Source organism: Octopus bimaculoides, chromosome 23 (genome assembly GCF_001194135.2).
Source record: "Octopus bimaculoides isolate UCB-OBI-ISO-001 chromosome 23, ASM119413v2, whole genome shotgun sequence".
Lineage (NCBI taxonomy): Eukaryota > Metazoa > Mollusca > Cephalopoda > Octopoda > Octopodidae > Octopus > Octopus bimaculoides.
The window spans coordinates 17,401,259-17,416,102 of NC_069003.1; the positions used below are offsets into that span (position 1 = coordinate 17,401,259).

Here is a 14,844-nt window from a genome sequence, read left to right on the forward strand (position 1 = left end):
ATCACGTACACACACACACAAACATCTTGTGTTTTATAGATATTGATGTCTTTTCTGGCAGTTGTTTGCTTGTCTTGTACAGTCTTTCATTAGTATCAAGTAAAATCTTATTTATGATATATAAAATAAAAGCCATACCATTTGTTAAATATCTTATGTTCCTATCAGCCATTTAGGGCATTCATATACTGCTTGGAATTTTGCATTTATTGACCTAGATGTTTTTGATAAGGTACTATTCTTTGCAGTCTGGTTGGATCTAGAATGCTTCATGTGATCTGGTGTTGTGTGCAGGAAAAGGATGTAAATATGAACTATGTAGCTAATCTGGACAGTAATTACACTAAAAATGCTGTTGGATGATAGACTGACAGGGTATCTAATTTTAAGTGTGCTAGATACACTATAATAGCCAGTAGTGTCAACACCGATGAACAAAAGACTATAAACAATTTAAATGAATTGCTAGGAATTGCAGATAAATTCTGCCATATAGATAATATAGTCAGTAATGGATTTATGGAGGTGGGATTATTTGTAATTGATTTCAAATTTTGACACAAAGCCAGCAACTTTGGGGGAGGATGTAAGTCAATTATATCGACACCAGTTTTCAACTGGTACATATTTCATCAACCCTGAAAGGATGAAAGGCTAAGTTAGCTTCAGCAGAATTTGAACTTAGAACATGATGACATATGAAATGTGCTAAGCATTTTGCTCAGCATGTTAACATTCTTGCCAGCTCACCATCCTCTACTAGGTATTAATATTAAAAAAGATGATTTGTGAAGTGTTGAAAAATGAAGGTTTTTTTTGTTTTTTCTTCTCTGCATATGAAGGAAAACTCTATTGGAACAAAAGTGTGAAGTTTGATGCTATATACAAGTAAAACATGGTCTGTATCTGCAGTGACAAGAGAAGAATGAACTGAATGTAACTGGATTTGACTTGAAATTCTAATTGGGAGAATGGCTGAATGGATATGAGTTATGAAATTAATTAATATTTCAAAGATTATAGCAAATTGTACAAAAGAGAAGTTCACACTAGTTTAGACATGCAATATGAATGAAAGATAGCATTGGAAGATGTGCTGGGAGTTAGTTGTAAAAAGTCTTCAGTGTAGCAGCTTACTGAAAAAAGATTTGGAAAGAAGCAGCCAGAGCAGATTTCAGAGAGTACTGTAAAAACCTGTGTAATTTGTGCACCTGTGTAATTTATGTAGGTGATTTTCAGGATAAAATTTGTACCCCAAAGTTTTGAGAATTGCTGATATGGCCAGGGGGGAAAGGTTTTCAGTTTAGTTGTATTTAGCATAGTTTCATTTTCTTATGATTAGATTTTATTAAATTTTCATTAAATAAAAATAATTTCTGTTTAACAAGTATCACATTGAAAGCTATTAAATTACAAAGTGCTTGTGTTTATTATAAACTTTATTTTACATTTCTTGCTCACAAGAGATTATGTCCGATCTTTAGCATACTGCTGTATGTCTTCTCAAATCACGATCACAGCAAATGTTGTTTGTAAGAATTACCAACAAAAACAAAGCTGATAAATATGCACAGGTATTGCAAATTAAGTTCATTTACCAATAAACATCAGGTTGGGTGACACTTTACTCAACCGACAGAGAAGGTGACCGATCAAACTGATTACATAAACAGAATTCTTTTCCGCTTATTCTTGTCGGAACCTTTGATACAGAGTATCGAAATTTTAATCCCTTTCACACTTATAAAATGTCAAGCAAACTTTAAAATTTGTCATTACTGTTATTGTCAGTATGAGCAGAACTTATGAATCATTTACTGCGAAGGAGAAATTAAATATGCATTCCATTGCAATAGGTAGAAAGTTCAAGCAATGTAAAATATGGCCTGTGTTTATCAGCATGAATGTCAGACTTCAAAACTAGTTAACCATTTAATGATTTTAGTAAAAGTCAACTTCATTATGCGTATTGAAGCCATTATTTTTTTTGCAAAAACCTATTCTTACATTAAATGAGTCAACTTCTGGTATGAATTTTCGTGTTTTGTATGTCTTTTTTCAACAAAGATAATTTCAAAAGAAATTCTGGAAACGATCTACTCATGTAATTTATGTACCCCTAGTTTATTGTTATTTCTGCAAAAAAAATATCCATAAATTACATGGGTTTTTATGGTATTCATTCCTTTGTTCTCAAACATTTCTCACAGATATAAATAAGAGCTATCAGAGAACAGAGAGGTCAGTTCTTCCAGTGATTCCACATACTGCACAGCTTCACTTTCTGGCAGACAGCTTTACCTACTACTACTACTACTACACATACACACAAAGAGCATGCAGTCATCTTTGACCCTGTATGTGAATAAATACTGAAAATAACATTCCTCTTTTTAATGTTGTGATTACAATGTCCGATCAGAATTCAAGCAACTAAATAGTACATAACCTATTACATTTGGTGACCCCGAACAAAAGAGCCACAACCATCGCTTCAATAGCCATTACACCTGAACGAGAGAACTGTAACCTTTGCTTCAACAGCTGTTACACCCAAACAAAAGAGACAACAGTCTTCATTTTAACAGTTGTGACACCTGAAGAAAAAGAATAGCAGCCTTCTCTTTAAAAGTTGATACAACTACTGGATGCGAAGATAAAACTTTTTACAGTCTATGTCCTTAACAGACCAATGCATATCAGCACTCTCTTCTTCAGTAGACATGGCAGTTCCTCAGGCAGCTATTTCACCCACATTGAAGCTTAATTCACTTTGAACCAGATAGTGAGTGATGCAGCCCGATTAACTCATTTAATCAGAGCACTTCCTCAAGAGGTTATGATAGAGGTGAGAAACTTAATCACGGCCCTACCCAGGTCTGTGTCATACATCTTTCTGGAGGGAATTAATTAAAAGGACATCTGCCTCCCAGTCAAAGTGGCTTCATCAGCTCTTGGCATGCAAGGAGTCGGGTGATAAAAAAACCATTGTAACTCTTGCAATGAATGAAGCAACTCCTGGGTGACCATACACTGCCAGACGACATCTTCAAACAACTTTCCCCTCAAGCATCTGCCCTTTAATACCAAATTATACAAGCATCCACCAAGGAATCAGCCTCCGTCGAAGAACTGGTTGAGGTGGCAGACAGAATCACAGAGTTGGCTAACTCATCTTCCACTATGGCCCAGGTGACACAAGTATCTTCTATGAATCCTTTAACTGTATCCTCCAAATCTTTGGAAATTACAGATTTCCACACAGTTGTGACTCAGCAAGCTGCACAAATACAGGTAATTTTGGCATAGTTACAGGCCCTAACATTTTGTGGCCCACCTCCAAGCACCTATAACCAGCCCCGGCATTTTAACAATTGACATTCACTGAGTCCCAGCAGTACTGGGCATTTTGATTGGCTTTGTCAGTACCATGTTCACTTCTGCGAGCCACCCTGTATTTTCACTGTAAAAAATCCCTACCAGTCCAGAAAATGAGGAAGCCAGAGATTAGGGGCAGCAAATGATCCTGACTCTGATAAACCAAGTTGCCGTTTCTTTGTGAGTGACTACTCGACAGGTACCCATTTCCTTGTCGACACTGGTGCTGAAGTTAGTATCTTTCCACTCTCTCTAACCTCAGGCAATAGAAAAGTGATTAACCAATCATCCATCCAAACTTTTGGCAAACAGTCTCTCACTTTATCCCTTTAGTAATCAGACTGGCCAAAACCCTTTAGTAATCAGACCAGCCAAAACCCGCCAAAAGTAATTCCCCTTTATTTGTTTGAACTGGCCAAATCTGATTCCTCTACAAAACTGCTAAAAAAGTAAACAAATCATATTATTGAATTCTCATAGCTTTGAGATAATGCGAGATAAAGCCTTTCCCACCTTTATTCAAGTAAAAATACAGTGAAATTTTTTAGCCTTCTTGGCTTTTTCAACAGTTGATGAGAAGTGTATATCTTAGTTTTTAACAAATATGGCGTCAGCAAGTAGCAATTCCTACTTAAAAGGTTTTACTCTCGATGATGTACAAAATATAAATGTAAACAATCTGATGAATCTGATATTGATATTTATGAATCTTCATCGGACAAGGAAGATTTTGATAATGAAAGTGATAAAAATGAAAATGATGAAAATGATATTGGAAACATTACAGCAACATGACTGAAGATTACTACATCAACCACAATTCCTGATTTCACAGAAAATATTAGTCCACAACACAGTCTACCTCCCGATGCTCAAACATTGGCCTATCTATTTTTACTGCAAGGTTCTTTTGAAACTGTCATGGAGAAAATAAATATGCTTAATGCAAAATTTCTATTCATGGAAGACCCGATCCACTATGGCAGCCAACTGATACTGCAAAAATGCAAGCTTTTTTTACTCTAAACATTATGTTTGGTATCAAGCAGCTATCTCAACTGTGGAACTACTGGTGTCCTGATATAAGGTATGGTGATCCATATATCTCCAGCATTATGTCTAACTATAGTTAATTCATATATTGTGTATGTAAAAAGCCACAAGGTACCTCACCACCAAAGGACTATGACCATTTGAAATTTGTGGTTGAAATTGCATCTCACATATGTGATGGCTTTTCTTCCAGAAAGCATAGAATTGGGAGAAAAGCAAAATTAACTGATGTTGATGTCAACAGATAAAATATTGACTTCCATAAAATGGAAAAAATAAATGGAAGGAAAAAGTTTGTAGGCTGTGTTTACTGCAAAAAAGGAAAACTGTGAAAGGATATCAGGTTGAGACCTCATATATGTGTTCATTTTGTGAAGTGTCCTTGTGTAAAGGGTGCTTTGGACAGTTTCACAATAGAAATATGGCATAACAATATTTTGTTGTTTGATAGTAACACTATAATATATTCCTTTTCATTTTATTACAAATAATATGTGAAAGTGGGAAATACATATCAATTTTCAGTATGTTACACAACTGTATTCACCTTTGTCTCACCTGTTAATGAGCTTTTATTATTAGATGCATTCTGTTATGTAAATGTATTCATTAAATTGTATAAGAGTACATACATAGCCAATGGTATATTGACTAGTAAAAGTGTTTATTTTACTTTATTTTCAATGAAAATGTTTGAATGACATATAGAGAAAGAATAAGACCTTGTACTGATTATACCTGTATTCTAATTAATTCAAATTAATGTACCCCATCTTGAGAAGTGGTAAAATTGCTGGCGGTTAAGATCTGGGATAATTATTAGTAAAAAAATCAAACAGGTAAGATGCATTAAGAATTTCAATTTTAGTGTTTATCCATAATGTTATTGCTTTTACACCTGTTGATTAAATTTATTTGCCCATAAAAATCAAATTTAATCAGCAAGATCAGCTAAAATTACATAACTATAAACCACTGGTATATAAGCACCCACTGATAAAATTTCAAATCTGTATGTAAAAAATTAACAAGTTACAAGCAAATATTGTGGATACCCCTCTTAAACCTGAATAATTCAAAATAATGTGAACAAATAAGCATTACATTTTACAGATTAAGCTTAACACTAAAGGGTTAAGCTTTGCCATGTTTTCCAGTGGGTTTTTATTGTTGCCAAGTTGTTGACTCCTATTATAGCAGCTGATTTTCTTCATTTTGGCCTCTTAGTTGATGTGAAATGTGGCAGACACCACAACTATCCTCACTGTGTGCAGTGTAACTGCATGTACAACCACAGTCAGCCCTGTCATTTTGCAGTCTACAACTACCAAGTACAACTCTATTCTCCACAAATATCCAGACATCGTTCATCCAATGTTCCAAGTCAAGGAAATCAAGCACGAGGTTACCCACCACATTAAAACCCTCTTTCCACCAACTGTTGTGCAACTGTGAAGACTGACCCCTGATCATTTGAAGGTCACTAAACAGAAATTCTAACACATTAGTCCTCAGAAGCAACTGGTCATCTCCACTGCATTTGATACCAAAGAAAGCAAAAAACAACTGGCATCCCTGTGGTGACTATTGTGCACTCAACAGCTGCACAGTGCCTGACCCCACACGATTTTTCTAGCTTGCTTCATGGAGCTCACATGCCTATAATCAGATTCCAGTTGAGCCTGCTGATATTCCAAAAACAACAATCACCACACCTCTCAGATCGCTGAAGTTTTTGTGAATGCCTTTTGGCCCACATAACACCTCACAGACATTCCAGGGTTTCATCGATACTGTCATGCATGGTTTACCTTTTGTATACCCTTATATAGACAATCCGTTAGTGGTGGGTAACTCTGAAGAGGAACATGAAAGGCATTTACATCAACATTTTCAGCAATTGACTGAATATGGCATTGTGATTAACACCAGTAAGTGCATTTTCAGAGTTGCATTGCTGCCATTCCTCGGTCACATTGTGGATAATAACAGAATTCACCCTCTTCTCAAGAAAGTGGAATCTATAGTAAATTTCCCTATGCCTACATCTCTCCGGAAACTGTATGAGTTTCTAGGATTAATAAATTTCTTTCACCAGTTCCTTCCTCACTATGCTGAAGTGGTTCAACTGCACACAGATCTTCATAATAAAACAAGGATAAACCACACTATAACATTAAATGAAACAGAATTAAGCTCTTTTATTAAATTAAAGGACATGTTGGCTAAGGCTATAATGCTAGTGTATCCCAAACTTGGTGCTCTCCTTTGATTACTGGTAGATGCATCCCATTTGGAGTCAAAGGTGTACTACTACAATTAGTTGATGGCATTTGGTAACCCTTATCCTTCTTTATGAAATAACTTCAACCTGTGGAAACAAAATATAGCACTTTCAGGTATGAATTATTGGCAGCATACCTGTCCATCAAATATTTTTGCCACATACTAGAAGGATCTGTTTTCAGCATATATACAGACCACCATTTGTATACACTTTTAACATAAAGGCTGATCGCCACTCACCTAGAGAAGTTTGTCACCTTGACTTCATATCACAATATTTCACAGACATCCATCACATCAAGGGTTCAGCCAACGCAGCAGCTGATGCCCTTTCACACATCCAACTCAATGCAATACATACCCCAGCAACAACTGATCTTCAGCAAATCACGGCTGATCAGGAGAATGATGAAGAGCTTATAAAGCTTTGGAATTCGTCATCCCTGAAATCTCAGTTCATGCCACTACTTTTTTCCACTGGTCAGATTTAGTACGACACTTCCACCAGTCACAAACACCCTAATGTACCCAAAAAAAAAAAAAAAAAAAAAAAAAAAAAACCAGCAATGGCAGATTTTCTCTGCTTTACACTGTCTATCACATACACAAATCTGTTCCACGCAGAAGTTGGTATCAACCCATTTTGCATAGGCAAAATCAATAGGGACATCCATATTTGGGCCATGAGTTGCATCATCCAGAGTCATATTAAGTCCCAATTTGGCATCTTTGCAACATCCGACACACATTTTCAGTATGTATACATTGACATTGTTGGACCTCCACCTCCTTCCCAGAATTGTACACACCTACTAACCTGCATTGACTGATTTTCCCCGATGGCTTGAAACCTTCCTTCTGTTAGATACTTCAGTAGAAACTGTCACTAACATGCTGGTATTTCACTGGATATCACGTTTTGGTGTACCTGCAACAATCATGACCAACAGAGGATGTCAGTTTGACTCACACCTCTTCAACGAGCTCACTCATCACCTTGGATCAAAACACTGCCACACAACAGCATATCATCTCAGGGCAAATGGTATGGTCGAATGTTTTCACAAGCAGCTGAAGTCATCTATAAGAGCTTATACTGACATAACTGGTTGGAATTCCTTCCACTTATTCTTCTTGGTATTCACGCCTCTGTCAAAGATGAAATCAGATACTCACCAGCAGAATTAGTTTACGGCACTATGCAGGTCTTACCTGGTCAAATGGTTGCTCCTGTTCCTCCACAAAATTTACCAGACCTAGCAACTTATGTACATCGCCTCCAAGCTCCCTTTTATTGACCCTTGTCCAAAGAACACTGATATGCATGTCCCATCAGACATTAATCAATGGATGCATGTTTTTTGTCCAGGACGATAGCATACCATTACAACTTCATCCACCATACTCTGGTCCCTACAGAGTACAAGACAGAAAAGCGAAGTATTTTGTCATTGACATTAATGGAAAACAGAACTCCATCAGCATTGATTGTCTTAAGAAAGCCATCATCGAACCTGAATCACATCAACTTTTCCTCACAGACACAGCATTGACACTGCCTACCACAAGCACCTCAACTTCTCCATATCTAACCCAACTAAATGTGGTCAAAAGGAACAGAGCCATTTACATGCAAATATTACACTAATTTGAACTAACTACCAATTGAAATTGACTAATTTTTTTCTTTTCAGTGAACTTTACAAAGGCCATACTTTCCTATGAACATTATAAAGACTTTACGTTTATTATGATTTCACAGAGGCCCTACTTTTGCCACGAAATTTTGCAGAGGCCCTATCTTTATATGAACTTGGTTTTCTCCAAAACTGATTTGTATCCATGTTTGAAGTCCTGTATGATTATATGTATATTCATTATTTTTAGTTTTTTTTGGCAGTTCTGAAATATTTATTTAGTACTATTTACAAATACATGCACTCAAAGCTTGCATGTGCTTACTGTATATTTGTAAACATGCACTCTTTTCATTCCTCTCCATGCATTTTCTTTTCTTCTCTTTCCTTATAACATTCATTTTACTAGAAACTCTCTATGAGAGGAGAAGAGTAAAGCATCATTTTCTGGATTCATAGTTAAGAATCAAAACTATACCCTAGATTTTAATGTGACATATTTTTCTTTCAGCTTTAAAATTTGGAGATTTATGAGGTCACCTGTCTTTTTATCTGAGAATCGAACAGGTCATTTTAAGTTTAAGTCAGATAAAGGATATTCATTCTTTTGTTCTCAAATATACCCCAAAGATATAAATAAGAGCTATCAGAAACACAGTGACGAGTTCTTCTGTTGATTCCATGCACTGCACAGCTTCACTTTATGGCAGACAGCTTTACCTATTAGACACACACAAACACACTAAGATGTGCTCACGGAGCACATCTTTGTTGTAATCTTCCTTATACTACTAAAATGCTAACTGCTACTATAGCCTCGTGTATTGACCCTGCATGTGAATAAATCCTGAAAATAAATATTATTTCCAGATGTTGTGATTATGCTCTCTCATTAGACTGTGAGCAACTGAATAGTAACATAACCTGTTACATATTTCAGTTTCCATCTATTAAATCCAATCACAAGTCTTCAGCTGTTGTAGAAGACACTACTACACTAGCACAAGGTGTCATACAGGAGGACTGAACTGCATGGCACCTCAGGCATTATCTAATTTTATATTCTATATAGTGACATAAGAAAAGTAATTACCATGAACAATGTAGACAAGAATAAGACTAAATTAATATTTTTAAATGACCAATGTTATAATTAAGAGAGTAAGAGTTTAGGTTTAGTAAGGGATCAAAATACAAAACTGGATTATAACTTATATAAGTGGATTACAGTTACATTAATGGAATACAAAACAAATAATATAAAACATAATACTAAGACTGAATTATATAAGGTACTATATTGTTGGATCAAATACAAGTCTGCTCTTCTATAATGTGAGTAGCCATTGGCTCCGCTACTGTAAGAAACCTATTCTGTTCCTTCTTTCATACTTTAACCTTTCATCAATTAGCACAGTCCAACTCAGTCAGAGATAATCTTAGTCTTGCAAGCTACATGGCAACTATACTTGTGCTGGTGATACAGGTACAGCAACCAGTAGATGCCGTGAAATGGCTGGCATTAGGGAGAGCATCCTTCCAGAGAAACCATGCCAAAAGTAAACATTGGAGCATGATGCAGTTCTTGGACCCATCAGATCTTGTCAAACCATAAAACCCAAGACAGCTTGGAAAGTGGACTTTAAAAGATGATCATGATCATTATGATGATCTCTGTGAGAGTTAAATCCAATATTTACCTGTTCTGGATCATAATGCCCTTTTGGATTTGTTGCTGCTATTATAGTTGTTCTTGTGTTCAGCTTACAGATCATTCCAGCCTACAATTAGGAAATGGAAACTAATTCAGACATGATCATAATTGTTAATATTATTCCATTCATTCATCATAAGAATGGGTGACATTCTCACTGCAATACATGTCTGCAATTTAGCAAAGCACTAAGCTCATTCTTTCAAATTATTTTCTGGTTCCATAAACAACAAACCTAGATTGCTAAACCATTTGTTTTTATTTTAATTCATGATTTGAGAAATAATGGTAAGATTTGATACAGATATAATAATAATGATAATAGTCCTAAGTCGTTTATATCGACCCCTGTGCTCAACTGGTACTTATTTTATTGACCCTGAAAGGATGAAAGGCCAAGTCAACACCAGTGGAATTTGAACTCAGAACATCAAGATAGATAAAATGCTGCTAAGCATTTTGCCTGGTGTGCTAACGATTCTACTGGCTTGCCACCATGTAATAACAATAATGGTCTAGGCACAAGGGCTGATACTTTAGGGAAGAAGGCTAGTCGATTACATCAACCCCAGTGCCTAACTGGTACTAACTTTATCAACTCTAAAAGTCAAACTCAGCAAAATTTGAACTCAGAATGTAAAGATGGATGAAAGGCCACAAAGCCTTTTGTTTGACAATGCTAACAATTCTGCTAGCTTGCTACCTTCACAATAATAATAATAATTACTTCAAATTTTGGTACAAGATTTGCAATCTTGTGAAGAGTGAGTTAGTCGATTATATCTACCCAAGTACTTGATTGATACTTTTATTAACCCCTGAGGGATGATCATAGCAGGATTAGAACTCAGGATGTTTAGGCATAAGGCCAGCAATTTTGAAGGGGAATGAAAGGCAAATTGACCTTGGTGGAATTGGGACTCAGTTGAAATAAGAACTGCAATGCATTTTTGCCAATGCTCTAATAGTTCTGTCGATCTGCAGCCCTCAAATAATTGCTTGTAATTTAAGGACAAAGTAATTTTAAGGAGGAAGGGCTTAATTGATGACATTACCTCCAGTATAAGACTGGTGCTTTATTTTATCAACCTCAGAAGGATGAAAGGTAAAGTTAGCCACAGCAGGATTTGAACTCAGAATATAAAACACAAAATGAAAATAATAATAATAATCTATTCTACTATTCAGAATGACATTCTCAAATGGTGTGCCACAGTGCAATACTACATCGAAGAAAGTTATGCTGCTCATAACTGTCTTCCTTGAGTTGCATCTTAAAAGCAGTGACCACCTGACTGATAAGTGAGCCTCCTCTCTCCAACACACCACTGCTCCAACAATCTCATTGTCACACTATTTAGTGACAATGCCTTAAACTCATCCAATTTACACATCCTTCCTCCTAACACTTGGTCCAAGTTCAAGCTTTCTTTCCAAGAAACTAGTACCTTTATCCATCCTTCAGTTTGTGTTATATGTGATGGATATGGAGGAAGGGGCAGAGCCCACTGTCTTTGCAGGACCTCCAAGATCAATGAGATTGATACCGTTAATCTTTTTGATACCAACTTACCTGAGACTGTTCCTAGTTCTCTGTTTTAAACCACCATCATCATCATCATCATCATCATCATTTAATGTCAGTTTTCCATGCTGGCATGGATTGGATGGCTTGAAAGGAACTGGTAAGGCCAGGGACCACACCAGGTTCCATAGTCTGTTTTGGCTTGGCTTCTACAGCTGGATGCCCTTCTAAACACTAACCACTTTACAGAGTGTACTGGGTGCTTTTTATGTGACACCATCACCAGTGCCTTTTAAGTGGCATCAGCACCTACACCAATGCTTTTTATGTGGTACCTTAGTGCCACAATTCTGTTGTGGTGGGCAGGCCTAATGTACAACAATATGCCACACATCTCAGTCCTCTGTCATATTTGTAAAGTTCAGCATTTTGAGATCTGCCTTCAATACTTCATCCCAAGTCTTCCTGGGTCTCCCGTTTCAACAACTTCCAGCATTCTTCCATCAGAATCTCATGTTAATTTATGTTCCAAACACCAGTTTATTAATAATAACAATGTTATTTTACCAAATTCTTTATTATTTTCAAAATTAATTAAAAGAAAGACTGTATTTCTACAACAATATGGTAACAAAAGGGTTAAATATTGTATGGCTATAAGTCTGTGTTTTGAAATCATCCCTGGTTCTCATTGAAACCTCTCATCAAAATTTCACATGTTTCAAACACCAGCTTAATAGTGACAAATTTATTTTACTAAACACAAAATCATTTTTAAAATTCATTGAAGCAAAAGCAGTTATTTGAACAAACACAGTACCAAAAGGGTTAAATATTGCATGATTATCAATCTTTGTGTTCTGTAACTTATGAGACCTTTACTTGGTTGTATGATGTGAACATCTTATTTTTAAAATGATCTAAATTTAAATGCTATCTTTTATCTTTATTAGACTGCAGCCATACTGGGGCACTGCCTCGAAGAAATTTTGATCAAATAAATTGACCCTTGTACTTCTTTTTTTTTTAAATCCAGTACTTATTCTACTGGACTCTTTTTCTGAACCCATAAGTTATGGTAACATAAACACACTAACACTGGTTATCAAGTGGTGGTGGGGGACACAGACACAGACATGTATGTACAAACAACAGGCTTCTTTCAGTTTCACAAGGTTTTGGTCAGCCTGGGGTTATAGCGAAAGACACCTGCCCAAGGTGCCACATAGTGGGACCGAATTTTCTTACCACACAGCCACTCTGACACTTATTTTATGTTAACATATGTTCCAGACAGGAGCTTAATAATAATGACAAAATAGTTTTACTAAATTTATTCATTATTTTCAAAGTTAACTGAAACAAAGGAGGTGTTGTATTTCAACAGAAATTTGGTAAGAAAAGAGGTTAATGTTAATCTCAAACAATTGCAAGTCATAACTTGTTGAAAACACACAAGCAGTAGAGGAGGTATAAAGGGTCCAGGGTCATCTTAGCAGCATTATATACTCCTGGGCAAATCAATGCACTGGACCTTATAATATTTATCCATTGACAGCAAGCTGTAGTATACATAATTCATAAAGCGGCCCCTAGAAGTATGAAACTCCTAGATACCTGCCAAATGTGCACAGCACTGAGAGGGCTAACTTTCTAAGAGAAAAGAACCTTAGAAGGAATAACTCAGAAGAGCAGTTAGGGTTAGGTGTGTTTTATCATCAACATTTTCATGTCTATTTTCCATGCTGGCACGGTTTGGATGGTTGACATGAACTGGTAAAGCCAGGGGCTACACCAGGTTCCATAATCTGTTTTAGCTTGATTTCTATGGCTGGATGCCCTTCCTAATGCCAACCACTTTACAGAGTGTACCGGGTGCTTTTTATGTGGCGCCAGCACCCAAACCAATGCTTTTCATGTGACACCTTGCTTTCAGAATCTCAATTCTGTTGTGGAGGGTAGGTTTTCTCAAGTACAGCAATGCATCACATATCTCTGTCCTCTGTCATCTCCTTCATAAGGTTCAATGTTTTGAGATCAGCCCCCAATACTTAGTCCCATGTCTTCCTGAGTCTCCCTCTTCCATAACTTAAATTGTGGTGAGAAGGTAAGAGAAATATACGTGGTGTAGGGCTGAATGGAAGTCGTATGAGCACAGCCAGCATCAAACTATCATCTTTTGACCTTTGGGTGCCTTTAGTGGAATCCATTCCCTTGCAAATATTTCGACCAAGTATCTGATCCGAGTTTAACTTATGGAAGGTAGATTTTTCTTTTATTTCATCTCACTAGTTTCAGAAACCTTGCAAAAAACAAAAACAAGTCTGTTATTCCCTTTGTTCTCTAACAGAGCCATTTCTATCTGCAATCATTAGTTTGTAGAAGATCAAACTGAACATCAACCACATTAATGCCACAGGTCAGGGAAAATATGCAAAAGTCATGAGCACTGTTCCTTCCCCTATTCTCCATCATAACAGCAACAATCAAACAGACAAGACAAATACCACTTACTTTGGCCACACTCAAGGTTTGTTGTTCCATCGCTTCATGAATGCTGGCTTTATCAACTTCTTGGATACTGTTGAACTCATCAATACAACAGACACCACCATCAGCTAAGACCAAAGCACCAGCTTCCAGCATCCAGTTACAACCATCCTAGAAAGAAGGAAGACAGTGAGGAGGAGGAGGAGGAGGACAAAAACAAAGACAGGTGTTAAAGTATTGCTGTAGTGGTGTGGTGGAGCATGCAGTGCAAGGGAATGAAATATGATGCAGTGCAGTGTAGTGAGGTACAGCACAAAAACCTTGTAGTACTTGCTCTGGCTCCATTACAGAAATGGTCCCTTGCAAATCTAGTGATCTTAAATATAGTAAACCAGAAAGAAACCTACTGGATGCATTCAATAACACTATTGTTTACAGAATGAAAAACAACACACATATGCACACACAAACATATATATATATATATATATATATATATATATATATGACAGACTGTTAAAGTCTGTCATACCGGCCATGACGAAGGGAAATAGCCCTGAAACTCGAGTCGCCTTTATATATTTATATTTATATTTATATATTTGATCCTTTATATTGAACACTCAATATTTCATCTACATTCAATACTTTATTTCATGGTGCCATCCATTTTTATTTTATTTTATTTTATATTATATATTGTATATTATATTATATATTGTATATTCCATATTCTATACCCCACATTGGTTCTGCAGGAA

The 14,844-nt window shown here is 36.3% G+C and overlaps 1 protein-coding gene across 1 annotated transcript in view; it reads right to left on the reverse strand.

Moving 5' to 3' along the window:
* Positions 1-7,878: 7,878 nt before the first annotated feature.
* LOC106872262 (DNA helicase MCM9) overlaps positions 7,879-14,844 on the reverse strand; it is a 61,142-nt gene continuing 54,176 nt past the window's right edge. The window contains exons 12-14 of the mRNA XM_052976136.1: positions 14,108-14,254; positions 10,055-10,135; positions 7,879-8,130 (exon numbers count right to left, since the gene is read on the reverse strand). Coding sequence (XP_052832096.1) covers positions 8,110-8,130; positions 10,055-10,135; positions 14,108-14,254 — 249 coding nt within the window. The 3' untranslated portion in view covers positions 7,879-8,109. The remainder of the gene's footprint in view (positions 8,131-10,054; positions 10,136-14,107; positions 14,255-14,844) is intronic.